Genomic DNA, 26,823 nt, shown 5'->3' on the forward strand with positions numbered 1-26,823 from the left:
ATATTAAAAGATTCATACAAAAAACTGCGTAAACTAGTAAAGGAACTAGTAAAAAATATATTTCTATAATCGATCGGTATATATAGTGTCGTATATGATAAGCTGCACAATCTCCAAACGGATGCATCTCTGTTAAACCAACAAGGCGAAAGGATTAAAGAAATAATAATAATAATAATAATAATAATAATAATACGATCTATAATAAACATTGATTTCCGAGGGCACATTCATAAGACTAAGTGCACAATTTCAAATCTATTTATATAGCAACAATTGTTAATTCCTTAAATCTATTCACAGAGAGAGAGAGAGAGAGAGAGAAAGATAGAGATAGAAAGAGGGATAGGGAATAGGGAAGAAGAGAGACAGAGAGATAGAGACACTCCAAGGATTAGTAATCCCCAATAACCGACACAGAGAGACAGAGATATATAATGTATACATACAAGCCATCATCGTTGATCAACCGATTAACCTAATTCTAACCCAACGGTACGCATAGGTGGCGCTCTACATCGACTCGCACGGTATCGTCACATTCCTTTCTTTTTCCATCGCGTTTAACAAAATATCATCAAGTGTGTTAAAAAAAAAAATCTCGTCATCTTCTCGCAAACGATCCACCACGAGAAAAAAAATATTTCAACTCTCGATTGAGAAGAAGAGGAGCTAGGAGAGGAAGAAGATGATGAAGGAGGGGAAAAATAAGACACTTAAGGTCGGGTCAGAGAGGTCGGAGTTAAGAACGACGACGCGTCAAATCGTTCGATTCTCGCCGACACTACGAGAAGTACGGGCAATGGAACACCGGGTACATCATCGGGACCGGCACGTACTCGACCACCATGCAGAAGTTGCTCCTTGGCACGAATTCTCTTGCCAACGGGTTCAACGGGGCGATCAACGGTAGTTCGGGCACGAGGCTGAGGTGGTGCTTCAACGTGTCCCGATCGATGCCGTGGAGGTCGGCCAGCTCGAGATACCTCTGCCACAGCTTCCTGCACGAGCCGATGGTGAAGAGGGCGACCGGGTCGCCGACCACGGCCACCAGACACTTGGCGCGCGTCATGGCCGTGTTGAGGAGTCTGGGATTGGTGAGGAACCCGTAATCCTTCACGTTCCTCTCGGCCGAGTAACGGCAGCAATGTCTCGTCCTCACCGTGCTTATGAACACGGCCGTGAACTGCTTCCCCTGCACGTTCAACACCCTCTCCACGGACACGTCCGTCATCCCCCGCTCCCTCAACTCGGCCCGAATCCTTTGCACCTGTTCCGCGTAATAGACCAGCACGCCGATCGACTTCTCGTCGTACGAGCCCCAACGGTCCACCGGCCAGCTGTTCCTCAACTCTTGGACCCGGTTCACCAACTCGTACACCTCGCTCATGTTCGCGTAGCCTGTCGAGTGGATGTCCTGGTAGAGAGATGGGGGGGGGCGGGGGAGAGAGAAAAAAAGAAACAAAGTTGAGAGCTCGATGAAAAAAAGAAAAAAAACATTTACCAAAGGGGAGGGGAGGAATATGGAAGTTGGATGCTTTTTTCTCTTTCGATTACCTGCACTTCCACGCCTTGAACGGCGTAGAACGTCAACGGTTTCAACACCGGGTGTTGTATCAACATGTCGTTGGCAGGCTTCACGACCCCCTCGTAGAACATCTCCGAGGTGAATCTGATGATGTCCTCGTGGGCCCGATAATTCTGATGCAGGTGGATCCTGCACGGGTGGGTCTGGGGGTACATCCCGTAGATCCTCTCCAACAGGCTTATGCCTAGGCCCCGCTCGCTGGCCAGGTCGCTGTATATCTCGGGCGCAAGTTGCATCTGGTCGCCGGCTAGGACGAGGCGGGTCTGGGGGGTGACGAGGGACAACGGTATGAGAACCTCGCACTCCAACGCCTGGGCGGCCTCGTCGATCACTATGTGGGTGAACGACAGGTTCAAGCTGGTGAGGCAGCTGGACGTTGCCAGGGTGGTCACTATGAGGCCGCAATCTCTCAGATCCTCGTCGGTCGGGTTCCGGAACGTGCCGTTCTTCTTCATCAGGCTGTACTCTTGGACCACCGGGTGCACCTGAAACGGGTGGAATGAGAACATGGAGAGGGAAACTGATAATTCGACCTCCTTTTTCGGTTATGGTTTCTTTTTTTTTTCCCCAGCAGGCGCAGACGTACCGTGTTCTTGGCTCTACCTTTGTAGTAAATTCTGACTGGCTTCAAACGGGGGATTTTCTCGAATTTATACCAAACGTCGAAGAACTCTTTCACGTATAGGTCGGCCGCGCTGTTGCTGTGCGTGCAGAGCAGGATCTTGTACTCGGAGCTCTTGGTGAGCAGGTAGCGGAGCGCTTGGGCAATGGTGAACGTCTTCCCCGTGCCGAACGGGCCCAGCAACAGGACCGGGGGCATGGAGATTTTGTCCGGGGCCGTGATCGCTGCCAACGCCCTCTTCTGCTCCACGTTGAGCAGGGAAAATCTGAAATTGACCGCGTCCCTCCCTAACAGATCCAAAAAGTTGATCTCTTTCATATCCATGTGGATCTTGTTGAGAAATACTAATCCTATATCGGGCAAACTATCCACGGTCTTGTGCCATTCGCAGAAAGGTAGCCGATTCAACAAAAATTGCACTTGCACCTGGAGATCCGTATTGGCAACCAAGTTTAACGTGTGCACGCACTCTTTCGACAATCTAACGTACACGGTCTGTGTACACTTGTCCTCTATGTGCGCCTCGAATATCATGTTCGTGGCTCGTGACAAATTCTTGAAAAGTACTTTATTGCAACCTCTCAGGAACAGTCTGCCGCTTTTCGTATCTTCTGAGATACTGCGGCTTAGCGGCAGCTGTGATAAAAATTCATCATACATAATTTTTTTCAAGAATCAAAAACTCGAGACAATACTAATATTACTAATATTAGAGCATATATACTTTTATTGTGTGTGTGTATGTATGTGTGTGTGTATGTATGTATGTATGTATGTATAAATGTATGTACATGTGTATGTATTTATATATTTATGAGACTAGCACTAATTTTATTGTTATTGTTGAAAATAGTAGAAGAATGTAATAGTAGTAGTAGGAAGAGAAAGAAAGCTATAATTGCTGAAAGGAACCGCACCTGAGCAAAGAGCTCACCAGGTGGTGCATATTTGGCAATGGTGGATCCATCGCCTGCAGATGTCAAAACGTAATGACTAAGAAGACGCATGTATGAGGTTTCGTTATATCTAGCTATCTGTTCGTGTCTAGCTAGCTCTTCGACGGTGATCAATTCATGAAGGCGACCTCTGTAATTCTCTGGTGTTAAACAATTGTCGGTAAGAGACTCTTGAGTCAGGATGAAATTGCTTCTGTCTGGATAAGGATAGATCACCGACAGTTTGTCCTCCTTTGGATCTTTTGCGGACACAAATGGTGACTCAAACCAGCATATTTGTGACGTCTCGTTATTCCATGTCTTTGGATTCTGGGAGAATTGATAATTTGTTGCCTCGTGAATCCTTGTAAAATCTTCGGTTGGCAAACAATCCATACAAATCCTTTGGAGTATCACAGGATAATCTCCAAAGTAAAAGATAACGTTTTGGCGATACGTGCCGTATCTATTGGCAACAAAGCAAATTTTAACAAAATAATGCATTTTCTTCGTCGACTTTCCACTTGCATTCGACTCGTTCAATTCTGAATTGTACCACTCTTGGCCATTCGTGATCCCGATGCTAACGTTATTATGCAGAACAGATCTGATTGCAAAATTTCTGCGATTCTGATCCAATGTTAATACTACTCTTTGCAACTGCTTACCTACATATAAATACAATAAATTCTTTTGACACCTATCCATAGGATACCATAGATTGAAATTTCAACCACATACATATATATATATTTCACATCAATCATGAGTGTATATCAATATCACTTTAATAATAATAATAATAATAATTTATTCCGATATTTCATATTTTCCTTTTTTTCTTCATAAATACTTTAATATCGTTTACAAATATTAACTGTTTATTTTTGTCAAATACAAATGTAAACACGATGAAAAAACGACACTTACCGTTCGCCAAAATTTGGAAGTCCCAACTGAAAATCACATTGTTACTGGTCGAACGGCAACAAAGATTTTTATTAGGGAAAATCAACACGTCGTCCGTTTGTTTGCACGTCATAATCGTCTCGGGATTTTCCGATTTTACCCAGTCGTGATGTACCTTCTCGGCGAAGCCGGAAGAAAGCGGTGTATTAACCTCTCCGTTCATTCGGTACGAGTGATCAACCATGATCGCGGATAAAAATTCCGCATAATTTCAACAAAATTTCGATATTAATAACTACATCATACCACAATCCACGATTATTCACGTTTTCGAAGCAACAGATGCACTATTTCACCACGCATCGCTACGATAACTCTGTTCTACGCCGCACAACGCTTTCCATTACTGATGGATTACTTGTGCGCATTGCGCATGCGCCAACGTATAATGTCGGAACACAATCGTCGCCATCTTGCGACTATCGACGTACTCGTAACTCCGGGCGAGTGATATTATCGACGATTGGGAGCAACGTTTTTAACGACGGAAAAAGATTTATCATATTTGTTACATCGATCTTTTTACGATACAAATTTCTCATAAACGGGAACATACAAGTAACGATATAAAAAAATCTTGAAAGAAAATAAAAAAGCAAATTAATATTTCTCAATAATTTAGTATTTAAATTAAAAATTGATTACGCATATTTAAGCAAAATTAAAACTTCGATCTCTTCGATCGTAATTATCTATCACTCTTATTCGCGAATCAGATTGAAAAATCGCGAATATATCGTCATGGGCAATCCTCCCAGACGAATAAACAAAACCGAAGAAAAAGAAGAAGAAAAAGAAGAAGAAGAAGAGAAACGATCAGAATCCAACCAAAGGGAAATCGTTTCCCTCTCCCCATACCTCTCGCGCGCAATCTGGTGGAAATTCCAGAGAGAAGATTCTCATGTAAATCGCGAACCGCTATCGAACCACCGGAAGTGGCTAAATGACGATCGCCATTATCCTGCGGCCAGGCGAAGGGTTTCGAGAGATAGAGGGACCACCATCACCACCACGCGCCACCATAGAGAAAAGAGGCGAGAGGCGCGTGTTATAGGTGGGAGTTGAAGGGCGGTTGAAGAGCCTTGACGAGAGGAGAAGGAGAAGGGGGAAAGGGGGCGAAGAGAGGAGAGGAGTGGGGGATCGCGGTTAACCCTCTACCGGCTTGAAAGCTTTCGAATCGTCGACCATTTCGTGCGTTACCTTTCCTACCTATTCCCTCTCGATACCAGCCTATTCCATTTATACTCCGACGCCTCGAATAGGGGGATGGATGAAAAAATACCACCGGAATTCGACTGAAGTCACCGGGACTTCAATTGTCCAGTTTCCAACGCGAGACTAAACTATTTGTCCGTTTTCGGACTCTCCCCGAGGGAAATCTGATACGACGTTCGATCGCGTGGTGGCGTCGTGGTTCTGTGTTGAAGTCTCGTGCGCCTCGTGCGTGTGAACGCGTGTCGAGAAACGACACGAAGGATGCTTCTCTCTCTCTCTCTCTCTCCACGCGTGAAGATAGTTAAGGGAGAATACGTGAGATCGGTGTAAAATAAATTTTACGTAGTACAAATTAAGAAGAACAGCAAACAGAAAGAGAAAAAAATGCAAGTCTCGATTGACTTTATAAAGGATATAGAAATGATGTCGTTAATAAACTGTAGAAGCGACATAAAAGCGAAATATAAAATATATTCATCTTAAAATATTATTTTGACTTTAAACACTTTTCAAATTATATATTTTTCCGATTTCTTCATAATTCAACAGGAAACAAATTCGAACAATTTCTATTCCAGGACACCAGAATTTTATTTAATCGAAATAACAAAATATTGTTTCTCGTTGTGCAAAAATGCACTGAAGTGCAATGATCTTTATTGATAAATATATATCAGCTCGTCGTACGAAGAAACATATCCTTACAAGAACTCACCGTTACATCGCTTGAAATAATTTTCTGTTTTTCTCCTAAGGAGAAAGATATCATTCGTTTGTCCTCTCGCTCCCATCTAAAAGTCGCTACCCGTTATGAACTTATAGCTGGTGTTTACCTTCTATGTAGGAGTCACGGTTGTATCGCATGCGGACAAACTTTACCAAGTTTCTTATCTACTTTGTATTCCAAGACGGTACAACGATGGTTAATTCTCATGAATAAATCGAGCCACGACATTCGACGTTGTAACATCATATATATATATACACATGTATGTAATCCTAATTTAACTTTTGAGTTTCGTGCTTACGAGATGTGATATTTGAACTGAATAACGTTCGCGTTGTTATTTTTAATTTGATACAATTAATTTCCGTTATATATGTATACAGGTCGGACAAACTCAATTACGAGAAAGTTATACGAAACAAAAAGTGCGTTCACGGATATCAACGGCCACGCTTCTTGTCCATGCCGAAAATCCATTTGGCAACCGAGAAGGACAACCGAATAAATTAATTCTCTCGAAATGTAAATTGCACGATAATGAAATCTATTTACCGTTTCCATTAATGGAACTCTCATTAACTAACGGGTAATTGTGTACACTTTTAAAATATATATATAAAGTGTTTCAATTGTAATGGCTCATTCTCGATCGACTCGAAAAGAAAAAAACAAAAGAACGAAAAAAAAAAAAAAGAAAAGGAAGGAAACAATGAACATTTTTAACAGAGGCTTCAATTCATCAGCAAAAATATTTTCATTCAACCGCTTGAGCTTCCGTTAACGAAGCTCAAGATTATTAAGCTCGACGCTGCCCTGAAACGCTCAAGGGACAAAAGCGCTTAAGCTTGTCTCGCTTCTATCAACCACCTCCCCCTTCCCCTCTTCCCCCGTCGTTCCAACGGTCGAACAACGAAAACAGCAACGAAAAGAGGACACAAGAGGAACAAGCAATCACCGAGGAGAAGAAGTGGAAACGTCTCTCCTCAGCTTTTTTCTTTCTTTCTTTCTTTTTTTTTTTCCTTAATCAAATCAAAGGGAAAAAAAGATACCATTTCATCTCGAATCGAGAAAAAATACAATCCTGTATCCAATATTTTTTTTTTTTCATTATTAGTCACGCGAGAAACAATAACAATAACAATAACCCTATCGAAGGGTTAACTCCGTTAACGGGGGGGGGGGGAATAGAGATCAAGATGAACGAGGGGGAGGAGGGGAAAGTGAAAGGAGAGAGGCTGGTGGGATCTGTGTATATCGCTAATTAAAATCTGTCGCCTGGTCCGTTGGAGGGTGAAAAGGAATAGAAAGGGGGAGGAGAGAGAGAGAAAAATACGCAGAGGGGTGCACGAAACGTCCAGCGTCATTGGTACACAGGCAAGCGAAAACGTCGAAATCGCGCTAACGAGAGGATTCGTTATATCGAATGGAGGCGGAATATAAAGAACTGTCGTTATCGCGCACCTTCGACGTGTCCCTAGAATATATATATATATATATATATATATGCTCGGTCGGTTTTTTAATCGAATTTCTGCCTCTTCCGGCTTATCTCGCGAGACGTGTGTACAACGGTATCGGTTTATTAACTCTGTGCACTTCAGTCCTTTCTCGTTCGGCCGAAACAAACTTCACGGGATTTCCATTTTGAACTAACTCAAAATGATTCGAAACGCGTTTACGAAACTTTTGTATTCTAATATTTTGCGCGTACGTTTGAAAAAAATCTAAGTCAAACTAATTAAAGTCTATATTCTTATCCTTCGTTCATTTTTATATATATATACGTTCTTCTTACCGTATCTCTGTTTTCACCGCTATTTTCCTTCTCGATTTCCATCATCGATTTCTTAACGGAAAAGAAATAATTTCGTTGCTCGAATAACGAAATTATCGAACTCGAATCAATTTTTTAAATTTCTTACCGTGTTCCTTGCTTACAAAACACGAAAATAATATTTGAAAATAACATTTCCATTCCCGGTGACCGTTAAACTCGGACCAACGGACGAAAATGTAATTCGATCCGCGGTCTAATTGAGATAAAAAACCTAAACATTCGACACACACACATATATATATATATTATTCCACGCTTCGCAAGAATACACGGAAAGAGTTTAGTATATAAATGTATATAAGCAACATTTCAAAAGAATATCGTATATAAATAGTGGTGGCTGAAAGTCGTCCTTCGAGCGCAAAGAATTAATTTGTCAAATTTCTCTCTCTCTCTCTCTCTCTCTCTCTCTCTCTCTCTCTCTCTCTCTCTCGCACGCTCGCACACACACTCCACACACACTCTACACACTCCACACACACTCCACACACATTCCACACACTCCACACACATTCCACATACTCCACACACACTCCACACACACTCCACACACACTCCACACACACTCAACACACACTCCACACACACTCTACACACTCCACACACTCTACACACTCCACACACTCCACACACATTCCACACACTCCATACACATTTCACACACTCCACACACACACACACACACACACACACACACACACACACACACACACACACACACACACACACACACACACACACACACACACACACACATTCAAAACACACACGAAACACACACACATTCAAAATACACTCAACACACACACGAAACACACACGAAACACACACACACACACACACACACACACACACACACACACGAAACACACACACACTCAAAATACATTCAACACACACACGAAACACACACACACACACTCAAAACACACACGAAACACACACACATTCAAAATACACTCAACACACACGAAACACACACACACACACACACAATCATTGTCACTGTCACTGTCACTGTCACTGTCATTGTCATTGTTATTGTCATTGTCATCTCTTTCTCTCTCTCTCTCTCACACACATACGCACACGCGCGCACACACACACCGTTCTATATATCCTTTTGAAATTTATGGTAATAATGTAAGAACGAGTAAGTGGAGCAAATTTCTACAATATTATACACTAAGTAAGAGCTATATTTTAGAACCGAGTGGTGCACTCGAAAGCCACCACCATTCGATGGCAGAGAAGTAAATAATTGAGGAATAATTGAAGATTTCGATGGATCCATCTACGAAGGGAGGGAGGAAGGGGAGGAAGAAAACGAAACGGCGGCGTTTTCGAGAACATTCTCGACGCATCGAGAGACACGTGCGCAGCGTCCGGCTTTAATCAGCGTTGGACGTATCGAGGAAGGGGGAGGGGGGGGGGAGAGCGAGCCACGGTGGCGGACAGCGATCGCGAAAGCTCATTAGGACCCGTTGGAACGACGCTCAGGAGTTGGCCTGATCGCTCTCCTCCCCCCCCCCTCTCCCTCCTCTTTCTCTCTCTCGCTCTAGTCGAACGAGAGGACCGATCCTGGGATGCAGGCGATGTCACGGCGATCCTGTCACAGCTGCGGATGTCAGGTGAACGGTGAACGCGCGAACGGGCAAAGTCAAGCGCACCTGGCTCGTTTATTCCGGTAATTTATACGACACACTCGTCACACTTGGCCCCATCCGGGAATTGCGAGATCGATACATCCTTTCGACCGACCCGTTGCTCGACGATCCCCGATATTCGAGGGATCGAGTGAAATTTTCGGTTGCGAATCGGATATTCGGATATTCAAAAATCGGAATGGAATTATGAAAGGGGAGAGAGAGAGAGAGAGGTTAGAAAGGTTAGAAGGTTGGATATCATTAATCGAGTTTCATTGTTTCGAGGTAGAACGGAGAACTCGATTAAAATTTGTTTGAAGTTCGAACTCGTCAAGTCAAGAGTTTGTTTGCGAGTGAGAAATTAATTTCACGATTGATCAATCCCTCCTTCCTTCCTTCCTTTCTCATTCGCAAACCTTTGCTCGAAATCGACTTTTGAAATTCCTTTAATTATTATTCCTCGATTAATTTTTAATTCGTTCCTTTACCCCTTCCCCTCCCCGCGCCCAACTTTTAACGCGAATGTTATCGGGAAATGTTTAAAATTCCTGGCTTTTCGAGGATACGATCGAGGTGTACGATCGTTACCTGGCAAGAATGCGAGATTTCAGACAGCGGTTGAAATTGCAGGCAGCTCCTCCCGCATCTCCCCCCTCCCTCCCTCCCCTTCCTAAATTAGGAACATGTTCAACAACCCTACATTACATCCTCGCATTCCCCGCGCGGTAAATTGTGCTCAACCTGGAGAAAATTTAGGGAGGCTTCCACCCCTGTTGGTATTTCCCACCCTTGCAACATTCCGACCCGTCATGATCCGCGCACGATCCCTTCTTTTCGTTTCGATCGTGAATTATATAGTTTCGAGACAATCGAAAGTCATTTGAAAATATTTCAAATCCGAAAACTTGATTAAAAACTTCGAGCGAAAATTCGAGGAGGCGTACGACGCACAGAGACCTGACATTAAACTAGATAAAATTAATTTTTTTTTTATTTTAAAGTTACTTAAAAAAGATTTAATTTTTTAGATACGAACGATGTTTTCGATTTGTTAATAATAAAAGTACGAATATTCATGATTTTTTGATTAATTTTGTTGAGGAAAGATCATCGTATCATATGAATTTCTAAGTTACGAAGTAATTACTTAACCTTGAGTTTAATTCACGAAATCAAAAAAATAAATAAAAAAATTTATCGATAATTCACAACGAAAAATTGTTTCTTGAAAAATTTATAAAATATTTTGTTTAATTCGTAAACGCTCGAAGAATACTTGATTTATTAAAATTTCAACGTATAATAGTTGTCATTCAACAATTGAAACGATCGTCCTTTATCATTACATTGGAAAATGAATTTTGTCCATGCAGCGCCACCGTGGCTTCCCGACGCGACGAAAGCGTGAAATCGACGGTTGAAAGGGGAGAAATTCGTGGGGGATCTCTCCCTCCCCCCTCTCGAGATAACGGAGCGCGAAAGACGTCCGCGCCTGTGGCCATTGTGCCAGCCCCGGGGACAATGGGATGTCCCTATTCCCTCCCCGTTCCCGAGTTGATATCGCGATTGAATCGCGGCCCAATTGTAATTGGATACTTCGCCAGACATCGACACGTTTGTCTGCGAAAAAAAAAAAAGAAAGCGGCGGCGACGTTTGGAGGAACGCGGACTTATCGATTCCAATTTCCAACGGATAATTGAGGCCTTTTTCTTCCGTCGATCATCTTATATTTTTGATGGAGTGGAATAAAAGCCCCTCTAAAATTAATCCTTTATAATTTATATAAATATCGTGGCTTAATCCAATTTTTTCTTGAAAAATATATAATTGGAATATTAGAAAGGTAATTTTTAATAATCGTCATCGAAAAGAATGCATTAAGCGTATTCAGTAAAAGTTTTGCTAAGATCGCAAAAAATGATTTGATAGATATATTTAAAACATAGGGATAGCGATTTTATTAGATTTCCTCTATGAAAAATTTCCTCTATAACTGATTACAGAAAACGAACAAATCGTGAACGTGTGACCGATATTTTTGTTGTTTGTGGAATTGTTATTGGAATTTAAGATAAGAGGTTAAAAGAAAGAAAAAGTAATATAGATTGTTCTGAACAACACGAAACTCGAACGCGAGATATCCTCGAATTCCTTTGAAATCATTTTCTTTCCACAAAATAGTCGCAGAGATAAATCGTCGCAATATCCAATATCGTTGTTAATCGTTTCTCGTAGAGGTATTTCTTGTAGAGAAGAAATTGAAACCGATTCGCTATTGGAATAATAACCCGCCCGTTTCTTCCACATCGAATGTTTTCGTTCGATCCCAGACGATGTTTTTAAACCTATCCGACACGTGTCTCGATAACCGTTGGCCGCTCTCCCCCCCGAAAGAAAATACGCGTCGTACACAGTCACACACTTTCGATCGTTGTAACACGAACGAAAATTGGAAGAAAAATTATTTTTAAAATTCCCTTTTAAATTTCCCTTTCCTCGATTCGCGACGTTTGATTAACAAGCGAATGTAGGAGGAGGAGTAGAAGATTTAACCTAATAAACCTTCTATTTCTAGCATCTAACGACGAGGAATAATTTATCGAATGCCACCGAGCTTTCGTGGATTATTAATCCACGAGGCCTGGCCACTATCTCTCTCTCGCCATCTCTCTCTCTCTCGTACTCGCGGCGAATCGGCCGCGACGATGCCAATTTTACCGGAGGCGCGCGCGAACATCCTACTTGGCCGGGCATTCGGGAGCATTCGTCATCCATCGACGTGTATCACGATGATTTATCGGAATACTGGACGACTACTGGGGTCAGGGGAGGGGGGAATACAACTACTCGTCATTACGTAGGTGCACGATGAAACGATATAAACATTGGATTGATATATCGCGATGTAAAAGAAAGTAAATATCGTTCCCTTGTATTGTATATTTTTCCTCGCGAATGCAACAGATATTACTTTAAAAACTTTAAACGAAGCGTGTTTGGAAAGTTTCCAAAGATTCGAGTAACTCGGGTAGCCAGGAAAGTTATCGAATATTAAAAAGCATTTTCGGTATTTACTTTTTTTTAAAGGAAAGAAAAGAAAGAAAGGAAGGAAGAAAGGAAGGAAGGAAGGAAAGAATAAACATTGGAAATGTTCGTTCGCCATTGTTCCGTTCTCAACGATGGCGCACCGTGCCAAGATAATGGAAGTACAAATGAGGTACTTAGGCCGGCGGAGGGGGGAGAGGAGAGCCGAGCAGGAAAGTTTTCACTCGGGGCGATACATAGTAAGATGCTGAACGCAACCATGACCGCTTACTTAATCACCTTCTCGACAGTTTTATTCACGATACAACGAACAATTCACTCGACTCCCTCTCTCTCTCTCTCTCTCTCTCTTGCTCTTGCCATATCCAACGATATTTAATTTCAATCTTAAACGAGAAAACAATGATAATAAATCTTGCGATAAATTTTCTCGCATGGAAGAAATTTCGAGATTAAAAAAAAGAGAATTTTTCTTTTTACAACAACAATTTTAAACGACGATAATACACTTGTAATTTTTATTAGAAAAAAAAAAAAAAAAAAAACGTTTCTTGGACACGCAAGTATATGACGGAGCACGTTATCTTGGATACTTGAACGAATATAATTTAAACGCGCGTGTTTCGAATATAATCAATTTCGCAGGGCGAATCGGTTGGAAAATTGATTAACGTTCGTAAAAAATTTTCCGTTTCTTTTTCTCGTATCGATTCGTCGAACCGTCGAACGATTCGAAACACGTAGCGATTTTAATACACGCGACTTAGATTATGCAATCTAACCGCTCTTGGCGCAACTATAACCGAGAGAATCACGTTCATTCATCAACGTAAGAGCATTCTTTTTTTTCTCTTTTTTTTTTTTTTTTTTAAGAGGAACCCGTGTCTGAAATCTGTATGAAAAATGCAGCCTGACACGCGAGGTACCTTAAATCGCGATTAAGCAAGAAATTACTTTTTTTTTTTCGTCACTTTTTAATCATATTAATGCTACTTGATCGATGAGATTATCTTTTGATTCGAATTAAATTTTTGAATTAAATATTTTCTTTAAATAATCCGTCAAAAATGTACGATGTAAGAAAAATAATACATTATTAATTTTTTTTAAATTATTCAAAATGGAGATTGAACACGAAGAAGCGCTTCGCCTTTAAAATTCGTTCGAAGATGCACAATTATTTATGCATAATTATTTTTCAGGATCGAAAAACCTCTTTAAAATTTATTCAAAGATGTATAATTATTTATATATAATTATTTTTCGGGATCGAAGATTGAGCACTTAAAAATTCGTTCAAAGATGCACAATTATTTATGCATAATTATTTTTCAGGATCGAAAAACCTCTTTAAAATTCATTCAAAGATGTATAATTATTTATACATAATTATTTTTCAAAATTAAACGAGGCGTCCATCTTAGGAAGAATTCCAACGTGGAATAGTCGGAATCCGGTTCGATTATATCAGCGGAAGTAACGAATTGCAGCGCCAGATCAAAAGGCTATTATTTTAATTGCTTGCATCAAGTAGAACGAGACTAGTCCGTGGACAGACGTTCCGCGACATCTAGTATACCTGATGCTTTTCGCTCTTTCGAGGCGAAATGATCGGAAGAAGATAATATCGATTAATAAACCGTGTTCCTTTTCGTTCCTACCGAATAAATATTCGGTAATTTTTAAGCGTAATGTAATTTTCATAACGTTTAATCATTTTGCGAAACGATTACAATTTTTCAATGTTTACGAGCAGTTGTATATTTTTAGAAAGCGTTTATTCAATTCCTCCATTTTAACCAGGTTTAAATTTATGCAGGTTTGCCAGACAACACAGAGCCCCCGGTTCCCACGAAATATTTTCTTAGGAATCGCAAACTTTCCCGCGAAACATTGTCGAGGGAGAGAATCCTAACGAGCCGTATTTTAATGTTTGACACACCCGATTTGCATGAACCGCCGATGGAATTATTCATCGGTCACTTTGTCCTTGGACGATGAAAAATTCGAGAATAATTGCTACATTAATAGCCCTATTAATTATACGCTCGATCATATATCCCCTTATCTCGAACTTATTATGAAACGATAATAATCAACAATTGTTTCATTCGGTACGGAAATTACGCTTATTTGTACCGTTTATCTCGTAACAAGATTTATCACGCAACAACCCAATGCCTCGCTTCGAATCATAATAATTCTCCCGTAACGGGCACGATTACATCTGTGTACATTTCCTAGTGTCGTGTCGCGCCCTCTTTCCCTGCAATTTCATGGGGAATCATCGCGACGAAAATCGACCTCCTTCCTTCCCGAATAGTCGAGACACGAACCGTTGATGCGCGCGCACACACACGTCTAATTCTTTTCTCTACCGCATTTGACTCGCTAATCGCTTTCCATACGCGCAAACACGTATATCTATAATAACGCGTTCCAATTTTCTTCAGGATAAACGAGATATCTCTGTGTATTGTATACACACAAATTATTATACTAGTGTTCCAATACATTATTTGAAACCTCTAAATTCTCGATTTAAGTACATTTCGTTAGGCGATAGATTTCTGCGAGTAAAAAGGTTAATAGAGAAAGTCGGAGAGAAAAGGTTTGGTAATGGATTTGCGTTCATTCAACGTTCGAGTTGCTTTGCTATTCTTTCATTGATGCCTTTGGAAAGTTTATTTTTGTAAAGCAAAAGAAAAAAAAGATACGTTTTAATGAATTTTATAATTCGTATTATTTTTGAGGTTATGAAATTCTTCCTCATCGATTTTATTTTGCTACAATTACTTACAAATTATTACTAGTATTTCAATATATTATTTTAAAACTTTAAATCCTCGATTTAAGTTCACTTGTTATAAGACGATGGATTTCTGTGAGCGAGAATTAATAGAGAAAGTTAGAAATACACAGCGAGAAAAGGTTTGGTAATGGATTTGCGTTCATTCGAGATACTTTGCTATTCTTCGATTGATATCTTTGGAAAGTTTGTATTTCTGCAAAAAAAGAAAAAAAAGATGCATTCTAATGAATTTTATAATTCGTATTCTTTTAGGTTATGAAATTCTTCCTCATCGATATTACTACAATTACTTACAAAGTATTACTAGTATTCCAATATATTATTTTAAAACTTTAAATCCTCGTAATTTAAGTACACTTGTTATAAGACGATGGATTTCTGTGAGCCAAAAGGTTAATAGAGAAAGTCAGAGATGCACGATGAGAAAAGGTTTGGTAATAGATTTGCGTTCATTCAACGTTCGAATTGCTTTGCTATTCTTCCATTCGTGTCTTTGAAAATCTTGTATTTCTGCAAAAAAAAAAAAAAGATTCTAATAAATTTTAAATTTTACAATTTATTAATATTCTTTCCTTTTAAATTACTGTAAAAAACTTACAAAAACTTTTGAAGGTTATGAAATTCTCCTTCATCGATCGATTTTCACCTATTCGAAATTTTAGAATTCAAGAACATTTACTCTATAAGAAAAAAAAACAAACACTCGAATGATCGAAAAGGATACCTTTTTCATTGGAAGAAAACGATGGATACTATCTTTCATTCAAGATAATATAACGTAACAAATATATATCCATAAACCTTTCACAGATAATAAAAACATTTTCCGATATGAATTTCCAGGATCCAACTTCCATCCATCCGTTTCATCCCTTCCACCGATAATTGCGCAACATCGAGAACAACCTCGCGATAAGTCCCGCCACCAGCGGGAGAATTCGGTAATGATTCCATCGCGATTTCCAGTCGATGAATCGACTAACCGGTTGCCCATCATCGCGCGGCGTGTACCAATTACGGCCGAATTAAAGTCGCGATAAAGCGGCTGTGTTTCGGCCGAGTTTCCATTTCGATCGCATTTGCATGACCGTTTCCCCTCGTTATCTCGAGCGAACCGATCACGCAAATGGCTCTTCCCCCGTCCTCAATCTCGGTCGGCCGGTTGAACGACCGGATGAAACGAGAGCTCGAAAAGAAAACTGCTGGTTGATCCGCTTCCGCCAAATCGCCGCCAGGGATCTCGATTCGAGGAGAGAAACTAAACGAAATCTTCGTCCCTTTTGTGCCGCTTCTTCTAATCCGTCTCTTCGATTTACCGTTACGGTTATTCCTTGGTTTTTGGAAACGAATTGCTGCCACTTCTTTTTTCCCTAGAGATAGCTGGTTATTACTACACTGTCTTTGATCGTAATTATCGAGGGCTTCTTTGAGCTTTTATTTTGTACTTTTCTTACTCTTCTTTTCCGTTGTTTCGAAGACGCGATTGGAAATTCTTGTCCCCGTCATATATTATATTAACTCTCGAGACAATTGTTCCACACGTTTCGATGAATTTCTTACAACTAACCTCAAAACGATTTCGCGCATGCGCGTAATTAACGTATCTACGCATAGAGAAGAAAAGTTTGTCGAGTATTAAACTCTATATATATCGCATGAAGCGACCGGGCAAGATGCGTCTTCGATTTATCATTAACCTATATAATAATCCTTCTTAATGTTCACCGTTTAATTATTTTTATTTCTTATATAAAAAATGAAACTCGCCTTGTTCAAAAAACAATTGAAAATGATATTCCTATTATCACTTACCGTCAAACTCGGACCAACGTGGAAAATGTAATTCGATCCGCGATCCAATTTAAAATAAGAAAATTTACCTCTCAACATTATATTACTCTACGCTTCGTATGATTGTACATAAAGAGCTTGGAGAAGCTATTCGAATCCAAGTGATGACCGAGAGACACCATTCGTGTGTAAAGGGTTAAACGATGAAACTGCATCTGTTCTGAGCAATAAGAAAATAAAATGAAAAGATAAGATACGATAAGAAAAGAATGTTATTATTATCTACGGATTGTTATATTATTGAAAAGAAGTTTGTTTCCATTTCAAAATGTTGTTGCAAGCTTAACGAATTCCATCTTTATCTTGCTTTCAACGAACGTGCTATTAATCCTTTCTTTTATTTCTTGCAACGAATTTGAACAATACATTTGATCTCTGTTTTTCCCGATGGATAAAAATCATTTCATATTTTTTATTGTACAACTTTTTTATATATTTTTTATATTTTATATATTTTCTTATTTTCATTCTAGTGGGATATTTGTCATTTTTGATCCTAGCACACATCCTGTTGGTAAAAGTTTTTGCACGAAAAAACTACGTATATTTATTATACATACGAATATATTTTCGCTCGTATCTTCTCTTCGAAGGATTAAAACTCGTCTAACTTTTTCGGTGCACCTGAACGATCATTTTCCAAATTAAAATTTTCGGTTTTAAATCTTTGCTACGATTTTTTGCACGTTCCATAAGTTTCTTCCAGTGTTGCGCACAAACTATTTTAAAACCAATTTTCTAAGGTAGAATGCAAAAAGTAAACAATGACGCGAATGACGTTTCTCGCACGCCATATTGCTCGAAATCGTTGCATAGGACTGGAAACTCTTGAAGCGCTCGTCACGACTCTTCTTGAAAACAAAAGAACGTTTTTTCAGATGGCGCCACCAACAGGAAGTAATTCGAATTCAGTAAAAAATTACGATCGTAAAAAAAAAAGAAGGAACTTATTTGCACACTTAATAAAATAAATAACGACGAGAGAGAAGAATATTCCGTGAAACGTTCAAATTAGGAGAGTTAGAAGAGAATAAACGTTAGCTATTCGATGTTATATTACTCTATGCTTCACAAGATTATTACGTAACATGTTATATCAACTTACGAAATTTACGAAATCAACCGCGTTCAATTAAGCGAAATAAGTAAAATCTGAAACCGGAGCTTGACGAGTGGATTCTCTTTCCTAACCTCGAGAGGAAAGTTTTCCACGCACTAAGAGTGATTTTCGCGAATTATTCTGGGCCCCCTTCGAGGATCAGAGGTGAAGTTCGGTCGTTATCTACGGCAGGCAGTTATTGCCTATTGCACGGTGGCCGGCCAAAATAGAGGAAATAGGGGGTTGAATAATTCCCTCGTCATCTTGCCGAGAGTCCTTTGTACGGGGTCTCTTTAAACCCTGTTGGGGGAGAGTTGGAAGGGATCGTAGAACAGAGAGAGAAATTGGAACGGTAGGAAGCGGCGAGGATTGGTAAATTGTTTCGAGATAGATGGCGGGAGCGAGGATATAAAGATTTCGAGTAGAAATGAGTCGAAGCAACGAATTCATTATGGCTTGCTGTTTCATTTTTATAAAGTGATGACGAGGAATACAAATTTGGAAATTGATTTCGCGTACTGTGTGATCATGATTTTTGAAAATAATGGAATTATTTTTTACTTAAGAAAATCGATTTTCTATTATGATATTCTACCGATAAACGTATTCTTCCATGTATAACCTAACATGTGTAAAGACTTCTGTATTCTCATCACAAGGTAATAACACTTTGACTTTGGAATATACAAAAATTACTATAACAAAATTGATAACAAAATTTTCTATAATATTTCTACTAATAAACGTATTATGATCCCCACAAAATTTTTTAAAAGGTGTGACTGTACCTATAGTTGATAACGAAAATATTCGAATAATTTGCAATTTTCGATGAACGAAAATATACATATGTTAAAGAAACTTGTTTAATGAAGGAAATCTCAAGATTATGGATAAGAAAAATTTGAAAATGATTCACCAATTTATACAGTAATGCATTTATGCGACAAAATTCTCGTATAACAACACATTGACTTCGAGATACACAAGAATCGCAGAAAGACTTCTGTACACTTCGATTTTGGAATACGATCGCACAGGAATTGCTTGCGTCGGTAAGCAAAAATTCTTTTCTTAATCGATAAGAAAAAAATATCGTCAATCTTCCCGATTTAAATTTGTCGATCTATGTTTTTACAAAACACGAGTATTTTCGTTGGCCGAAACAACGCAATTCTGATCGCATTTCGCAGTCGATAGCAGTTCGAAAAAGTTATGTATATATAATATAACCTCAAACTTCCTGAGGATGGAAGAATCGAAAGAGGGAAGGAGGGGGGAGGGAGAAAGGGGAAAGTTATCATTGCTTTTGAGGATTTCGCAACTTTCGAAAACTTTCCCTTGGTTCCAAGTTTCGAAGTTAAATTACAGGAGAAGCTGGAAGTCTATATTTTTTTAACAATGTCTCGCGTAACGCCGTCGTTTTCCGTTGTTTCAACTTTCTCGCGCGTTCTCGACGGATCCTCCCTTCTCCCTCCTCTCCTCCTCCTCACCCTATTTTTCAAAACATCCTTCCTTCCTCTCCTCGTTCTTTTAATCTCATCGTCAAGCTCGAACCACCTCCTATCTCATTTTTTCACCTTGCAAGCTAGGCAAAACAACGAAACAGAAAAATGACAACGAGCTACTTGAATCGGGAGAGAGGGAAACATCTGCTGAATCGCGGTAAAGCAGTTCTCCTGGAACAGGAGAAGGAGGAGGAGCCCAACCCCTTTGCAACGAGGGGATTAAATTAAAAAGCGTCCACGACGCTGGTTTTCCTTCGGATTGAATTTCGCGAATTCAATTAAAGGGATTAATTGAATTATCGATATTTAATCGATCATTATCGATAACGAGCTAAATAAAAATCCTGTTTCCCTTTCTCTCGAGAATGAAATTTATCGCGCGTCTCTGTACATACATATATATACATTTTTATTTTTATTTTTATTTTTATTTTTTAACGGCTCCCCCCACCATGTTTCTTCTTCTTTTTCTTATTCTCATTCTTTCTCGCTTCAGAAACGTGGAGGATTACGCGAGAGAGCACGAGGAGGCGTCGAGAAACATTCAGCAGTACCTGTCGAATCCGATCAACGCTTATCTATTGGTGAAACGGCTGACCACGGATTGGAAACGGGTCGAGGAGCTGATCACCCAGGACGTGGGCAAGTCTTTCGTGGCGAATATAACCAGCTCGAGGAGCGACCTTAAATTCCCAACTGACGAGGATCTTAATGGGGCGGCCGTCGCTTTGATGAGGTTACAGGACACGTACAAACTCGAGACTGCACAGGTCGCCAGGGGCGTGTTGAACGGGGTCCAATACAGCACAGGATTAACCGGTTCGTACGTACACTCTCTCCCCCGCCCCCGTTCCTTCGTCGTAAATTTTATTTAACCTCCTCTTTCTTTCTCCCTCTCCCTCCCACCATCAAGCACGTCTCTCTCTTTCTCACACACACACACACACACACCGAGCCACACACGCGACGAACGCACAATCAGATGCGCATACAGTCATTGTCACTATCACTGTTATTGGAACTGTCACTGTCATTAGAATTGTCACTGTAACTGTCACTGTCATTGTCATTGGAACTGTCACTGTCATTGGAACTGTCACTGTCACTGTCATTAAAATTGTCACTGTCACTGTCATTGGAACTGTCACTGTCACTGTCACTGTCATTGAAACTGTCACTGTCATTGGAACTGTCGTTGGAACTGTCACTGTCACTGTCACTGTCATTGGAACTGTCACTGTCACTGTCATTAAAATTGTCACTGTCACTGTCACTGTCATTAGAACTGTAACTATCATTGTCACTGTTACTGTCACTGTCATTGTCACTGTCACTGTAACTGTCACTGTCACTGTCATTGTCATTGGAACTATCACTGTCATTGAAACTGTCACTGTCATTGGAACTGTCACTGTAACTGTCACTGTCATTGGAACTGTCACTGTCACTGTCATTAAAACTGTCACTGTCACTGTCATTGGAACTATCACTATCACTGTCTCTAAAACTGTCACTGTCACTGTCATTGAAACTGTCACTGTCATTGGAACTGTCAACTCTCTCTCTCCCCTCCCCCCTCTGTGTGTGTGTGTGTGTGTGTGTGTGTGTGTGTGTGTGCATGCGTGCGTGCGTGCGTGCGTGCGTGCGTGCGTGCAATTATTTTTACAACTCTAAATTTTTATATCTTTGAAATTCGATTTGTTTGATATATATATATATATATATAAACATAATTTTATCATTAACATATATATATATATATATATGTATATATAGGTTAATGATAAAATTATGTTTAATAGTAAATAACTAGTTAGCGTAAAAACGTAAGGGATTAATCTAAAGATATTTGCAATTATAATATAAAGTATTAGCCTAATAAAAATAATAATATTAGATTGATATTTAGATATATATATATTTCTTTCAATTCTTCATCGATCGAGCATAGATGAATTTAAGACTAGAAACGCATGCTATACGCGGTTAAACGCGATCGTCTAATTTCGAGGCAACGTGACTTTTAAAACGAGTAAGCCTGGTTCCTCCTTCTCTTTCTTTTTTTTTTCCTTTTTTTTCTTCAACGAATTTAGGATCCGCGCTTTTATTGGCTCGCAGAGAGAATTTGCGAACGCGCTTTATCTAGGAGGAGAGGGAGGAGAGTGGGAGGGGTTTGTTTCGAATCGAGCAACCTCGTGAGCAACCGCCTTTTCTTTCTCTCTCTCTTTCTCTCTCTTTCTTTCTTTTTCTTTCCTACTTTCCATGCGATAAAAAGTTGCGAGCGTGCGAGAGAGAAGCGAGAATTCGAGGCCGAATGAAACCAGCCGTGAAGTTTCCCTTCCATCCTGCGAAGGATCATTTCGAACAATAACGTAGGTTCTTGCGTCTACGATAAGAGGTGGAGGGGAGTGTGAAGGTGAAAAGTTTCTTTCAAACGTCTCGATAACGTCGAACTCTCGAGAGAGATGTGATTCTCTTCTTTTCGAGAGAAAAAGGGAATCTTCCACTTTTTTTCTTTTTCCCGAGATATCGATGAGAAAAGATTCTTGGTGAAAAGATTTCTTCCAATAAAAAATATGTCCTACAATGTCCATCAATTTCCCAAAGTGGAATTCGATCGTCTTTCTTTTTTTTTTTTTTTTTTTTTTTTTTAAGAACCGAAGAGGAAAAAAAAAAGAGAGAGAAAGAAAAAGTCTGGTCCCAAGAAAATAAAATCCTTGGAAAGGTTGAACGCGTTCAAGGAGGGTAAATGATTCATTTAGGAGCCATCCACGCCTCGTTATCGCATTAGCCCGGGCTGCTGCTTCCGGCGGACAAAAAAGGGGGATGGAGGGGAAAAAGAAGGAAGCCGGGCTCCTTGTTCGCCGGTGAATTATTTATTCGGGGTGGGGGGAGGGGATAAAACGTTGCGAAACGAAACGAATCGAATCGAAAAGGAATATTGGCTACCGATGTTACCCTGTACTTAACGAATAATGAATAATTAATAGACCAGTTTCTTTCATCATTTTCTTTCCACTATTGTCGCCACTATTTTTCTCCCTTTTCTCTCTCTCTCCCTTTTCTTCCCCCCGCCTCGCTTTTTTCTTATTACGCGGTCGTTCGAGCTTTTTACCGCGACAAGAAAGTGATTTTTTCGCCGAAACGAGAATACGGGCCGTTCCCTTGCATCATTTATGCTCCCGCCACGGAGAGTTCGATGAATATTGAATGGATAATGGAGAATGATCTACTACTTCGCTAGATTCGGTATCCTTCCTTTAAACTCTCTCTCTCTCTCTCGATTTCTGGAGAATAGCGAGGCAAAAGGATTTATTCCGAAGGAAAAAGTGATTTAAATTCGTTGTTTCATCTTCTGTTCGAAGGAAAAAAATTAATAAATAAAATTGCGACGAAGCGAGTGGTTTAGAATCTTAAATGGCGGGAGGCATTTACGTATCGTTGGTTAAGATCATTGAATTTAATCGAAAATCTAATCTCCATCGCCTTTGCAGCGAGTTTAAATCTCGATCCAATTGACCGTGGCAGCGTGGATTAGATTAAAATAAATTTAATCCCCAGTTAATACCAGGCGTAAACCGCGAAACAACGCGAAATTTCCAGTTGCTACGATCGGCCGTAACTGATTAAATTATAAACGAGTGATCCCCCTTCCAACTTGCAAACGATTCTTGCTACAAGGAAACGTTGTTCTCTCGCCCGCCGCTTTTTTTTTTACGACTCGGAACTTTGTTAAAACCCGCGTAAAACTTTCCCGGCTATAAAGCGTATTTACATTCCGTTATATTTAGCGTATCGATAAATCAGTAGATCCGAGTAAAGTACAGGAAAGTGGAAAAATTATGCCTTTAACCAAATAATTTTGTTCGGAAAGTTTTTCACACGAGCGTCGCACTAGTCGAACGTTTATGCAGCCAACTTCATTCTAAACCGCGTTCTTATTATTATATTTTAGACAGTTGGCACTTCGTCGTTTGTTTGAAAGAAAAATTCGTTCGATTCTGTGCGGTTTGTATTTTTCGCGTGCGTGATAACAAAGATGCAAGATCGAAAAAAATATTTTCGGCATATATTTTACATTTTTTTTTATTATTTTTTTATTTTTATTAGAAGAATATTGTTCAGTCGAGAAAAAAGTTACGCGAAGTCTTTGGAGAAAGTGTATTAACGATAGAAGACCAGTTGAAGCTGACATAAAGACAAAATAAAGACCTATCGAAGCAAACTGACGAAGATCGAATTTGTCGAATTCGATTGTTTATGACTACACGAAACGACTCGGTCATGAAAACAAATGAAATTATTTTCCGAATAATTCAATATATCGTTTGTCGAAACAAAAGGTAGAGAGAAAGAAATTTTATCCTCATAATTACATGTTTATTTTTCTACTTTTCTGAAATGTTTGTCTTTTTTCTTAGCACTCCTTTCATAATTTCGAAAATCACTATTTCGTTCGATATGGTAATCTCGAAATACAAATACTGAAATGTTTGTCTTTTTTTTAGCGTTCCTCTAATAATTTCGAAAATCACTGTTTCAATCGTTGATAATCTAAATACACGATTATGTGGAAATACAAATACTGAAATGTTTGTCTTTTTTTTAGCGTTTCTTTAACAATTTCGAAAATCACTATTTCAATCATTGATGGTCCAAATATATTGCAATAAATAATGATTGTGTGAAAATACAAATACTTTGTAAAATGTATCTTTTTTTCTAATTTCGAGAATCATTATTACAATCATTGAAATAATCTGGATGAATTGCAATGGATGTTAATTATATCGAACAGTGAGTATGCAACTTTAACAGTAAAAAAAAAAAAAAAAAGCAAAACTTTTCGATTCATATTTATTATTATTTATTCAATAATACTTTTACAAAATCTGACAAAAGGATGCTTAAAAAATAAGGATACTTTTTTTCCATTACTTTTTTTTCCGTTCCTCGATCTGATCACAACCGAACCTAACCTAAATCTCCCCCTTTATTTAGCTCGAACTTTCTCTCTTCCGGTGAACCGCGAAAAACTTCGCAATCTGGACCCGAAAGACCACCCCGGAAATTAATTAACGAAGCAAGTTTTTCCACGAGAAAGAAAATGGAAAGAAACGGTCGAAGAGACGGTAGGAAAGGTGAACTTCTTCCATCGTTTGACAACGAGCGGAATACGAAAATGGCAGCGGGATGGGGAAGGAGGAAAAATGCTTGGAAGTTGAGGCGAAAGAAAGTTGAAGCCGGGATCGTTCGATTCGAAAAATACAGGAAAGGAGATGGGAGACGTTCGTTTTTTCAGCTTTAACTTTCAGATTTCCTAATGGTTGTCCATCAACCGATGTTATTACGAATCTAATTATGATAATAGAGTCATGAATTATACAGAGTCGGGCTCAGACTCGTCGGGACAATCAGGAAGCCGGGATGAAGCTACTGGGTCTGGAGGAGAAATAAGCCGAAATCGCGGGAATAAATTTTCTTTTCCCGTTCCTTGAAAGTTTCGTACCTTTTTTTTTTTTTTTTTTTTTTTTTTTTGCGAATAATACCGGTTGGAAATTCTGACGAGCTCGTGAATCTGTGTTTTAGAATTAGCCGAGTTTTGAGAGTAAATCGAAAATGTACACGTGTGTGCATGTCGTGAAACTTACTTACTTTTTTTTTTTTCAAAAGTTTAAAAAGAAAAAATTAAGAATTAAAAGAAATTTAATCTAACATCTAGATCTCTAATCTTGTTCCTTTTTGCAGCCAGCGACTGTTTCGAACTTGGGAGACAATCTTATCACAATCGTGATTACTATCACACCGTCCTCTGGATGCAGGAAGCTATGGATCGTCTTCAAGAGGAGCAAAACGCTACCACAACTTCGAAACCGGACATATTAGAATATTTGGCATTCTCGACGTATATGCAAGGTGTGATACATGTATATATGATACGTTTAATAATTTGTGTTTCGATGAAGAAATTTGTATAAGAGACAATACTATAAATTTCCCAATTGTGTGTAGGTAACGTGGCGCGAGCTTTAAGCATGACGAACGAGCTACTGGAGCTGGTGCCGACGCACGAACGTGCTCTGGGCAATAGAGCTTATTACCAAAAGGAGATTCAGAGCAAAGCGAGTCAATCGAAGAAAAAACGGGGGGAGGATGGTCAAGATGACACCGCTGTTCCTGCACAAGTAAGATGATGATTCTGCTATTACGTGCCTGGTGTTGTTTCACGATAAATTCTATCAAGACTTTTTTTTTTTATCATTTCATTTATTGCGATGAACATTTTCTTACGGACCCTTTTCTTTCAGCATTTCACGGTTACCGAGGAAAGGGTAAAAACTTTGGACGAAATGACGGAGAGGGAACGTTACGAGATGCTGTGTCGTGGCGAGGTAACGATCCCGCCAGAAGTGCAGAAGAATCTCAAGTGTCGTTACGTCGATCGTGGAATTCCCTTCCTGAAAATTGCTCCATTCAAAGAGGAGGAAGCTTATCTCGACCCGAGGATAGTCGTTTACCACAACGTGATATACGACGACGAAATCGAGACTATTAAAAGAATGGCGCAACCGAGGGTAAATAGGTTTGATAAAATAATAATGGAACGATACAAATTGTTTTCGAGAAGGAATGAGATATAATAATTTCTCTCCAATTGATTTTTCTTTCCTTCGAAACATTGCAGTTCAAGCGAGCTACTGTACAGAATTACAAAACTGGTGCCTTAGAGATAGCGAATTATAGGATTAGTAAGAGTGCCTGGCTTCAAGAGCACGAGCACAAACACGTGGCAGCTGTGAGCAGACGTGTGGAACATATGACGAGCATGACTGTCGATACGGCAGAAGAATTGCAAGTGGTTAATTATGGTATTGGTGGTCATTACGAGCCACATTTTGATTTTGCAAGGGTAAGTCGAGATTATGAGAGAAATTATAGCAGTAAAACGATTAAATCGATTGGTTATT

The 26,823-nt window shown here is 39.5% G+C and overlaps 2 protein-coding genes and 1 long non-coding RNA gene across 15 annotated transcripts in view; 1 reads left to right on the plus strand and 2 right to left on the minus strand.

Moving 5' to 3' along the window:
* LOC408862 (prolyl 4-hydroxylase subunit alpha-2) overlaps positions 1-26,823 on the plus strand; it is a 323,379-nt gene that overhangs the window by 294,930 nt on the left and 1,626 nt on the right. For 9 of the 10 annotated variants that reach the window (XM_016912182.2, XM_026440566.1, XM_026440563.1 and 6 more), the window contains 5 exons: positions 20,352-20,674; positions 25,604-25,771; positions 25,868-26,040; positions 26,164-26,430; positions 26,541-26,765. In XM_016912182.2, coding sequence (XP_016767671.2) covers positions 20,352-20,674; positions 25,604-25,771; positions 25,868-26,040; positions 26,164-26,430; positions 26,541-26,765 — 1,156 coding nt within the window. Of the gene's footprint in view, positions 1-12,704; positions 12,758-20,351; positions 20,675-25,603; positions 25,772-25,867; positions 26,041-26,163; positions 26,431-26,540; positions 26,766-26,823 lie in introns of those variants that run through there. The other variant, XM_026440569.1, reaches the window with a different exon arrangement.
* Positions 26-4,513, minus strand: LOC100576404 (probable helicase with zinc finger domain). Its single transcript, XM_006569951.2, has 5 exons — positions 4,076-4,513; positions 3,128-3,813; positions 2,175-2,846; positions 1,558-2,073; positions 26-1,417 (listed from the first exon to the last, which is right to left on the minus strand). The coding sequence occupies exons 1-5, from the start codon at positions 4,296-4,298 to the stop codon at positions 785-787; spliced, it is 2,730 nt and encodes a 909-aa protein (XP_006570014.1). The 5' UTR covers positions 4,299-4,513; the 3' UTR covers positions 26-784.
* LOC102654095 lies at positions 15,326-18,088 on the minus strand. 4 transcript variants are annotated; one of them, XR_001702919.2, is made up of 5 exons: positions 17,809-18,088; positions 16,122-17,403; positions 15,996-16,043; positions 15,692-15,907; positions 15,326-15,590 (listed from the first exon to the last, which is right to left on the minus strand). It is a non-coding gene; the product is annotated as an uncharacterized LOC102654095 (long non-coding RNA). The 4 variants fall into 4 exon arrangements; XR_001702918.2 differs by having other exon boundaries at positions 16,122-17,408; XR_411703.3 differs by having other exon boundaries at positions 16,122-17,094; positions 17,210-18,088.

This window comes from Apis mellifera, linkage group LG5 (genome assembly GCF_003254395.2).
Source record: "Apis mellifera strain DH4 linkage group LG5, Amel_HAv3.1, whole genome shotgun sequence".
In the NCBI taxonomy this organism is placed as follows: Eukaryota; Metazoa; Arthropoda; class Insecta; order Hymenoptera; family Apidae; genus Apis; species Apis mellifera.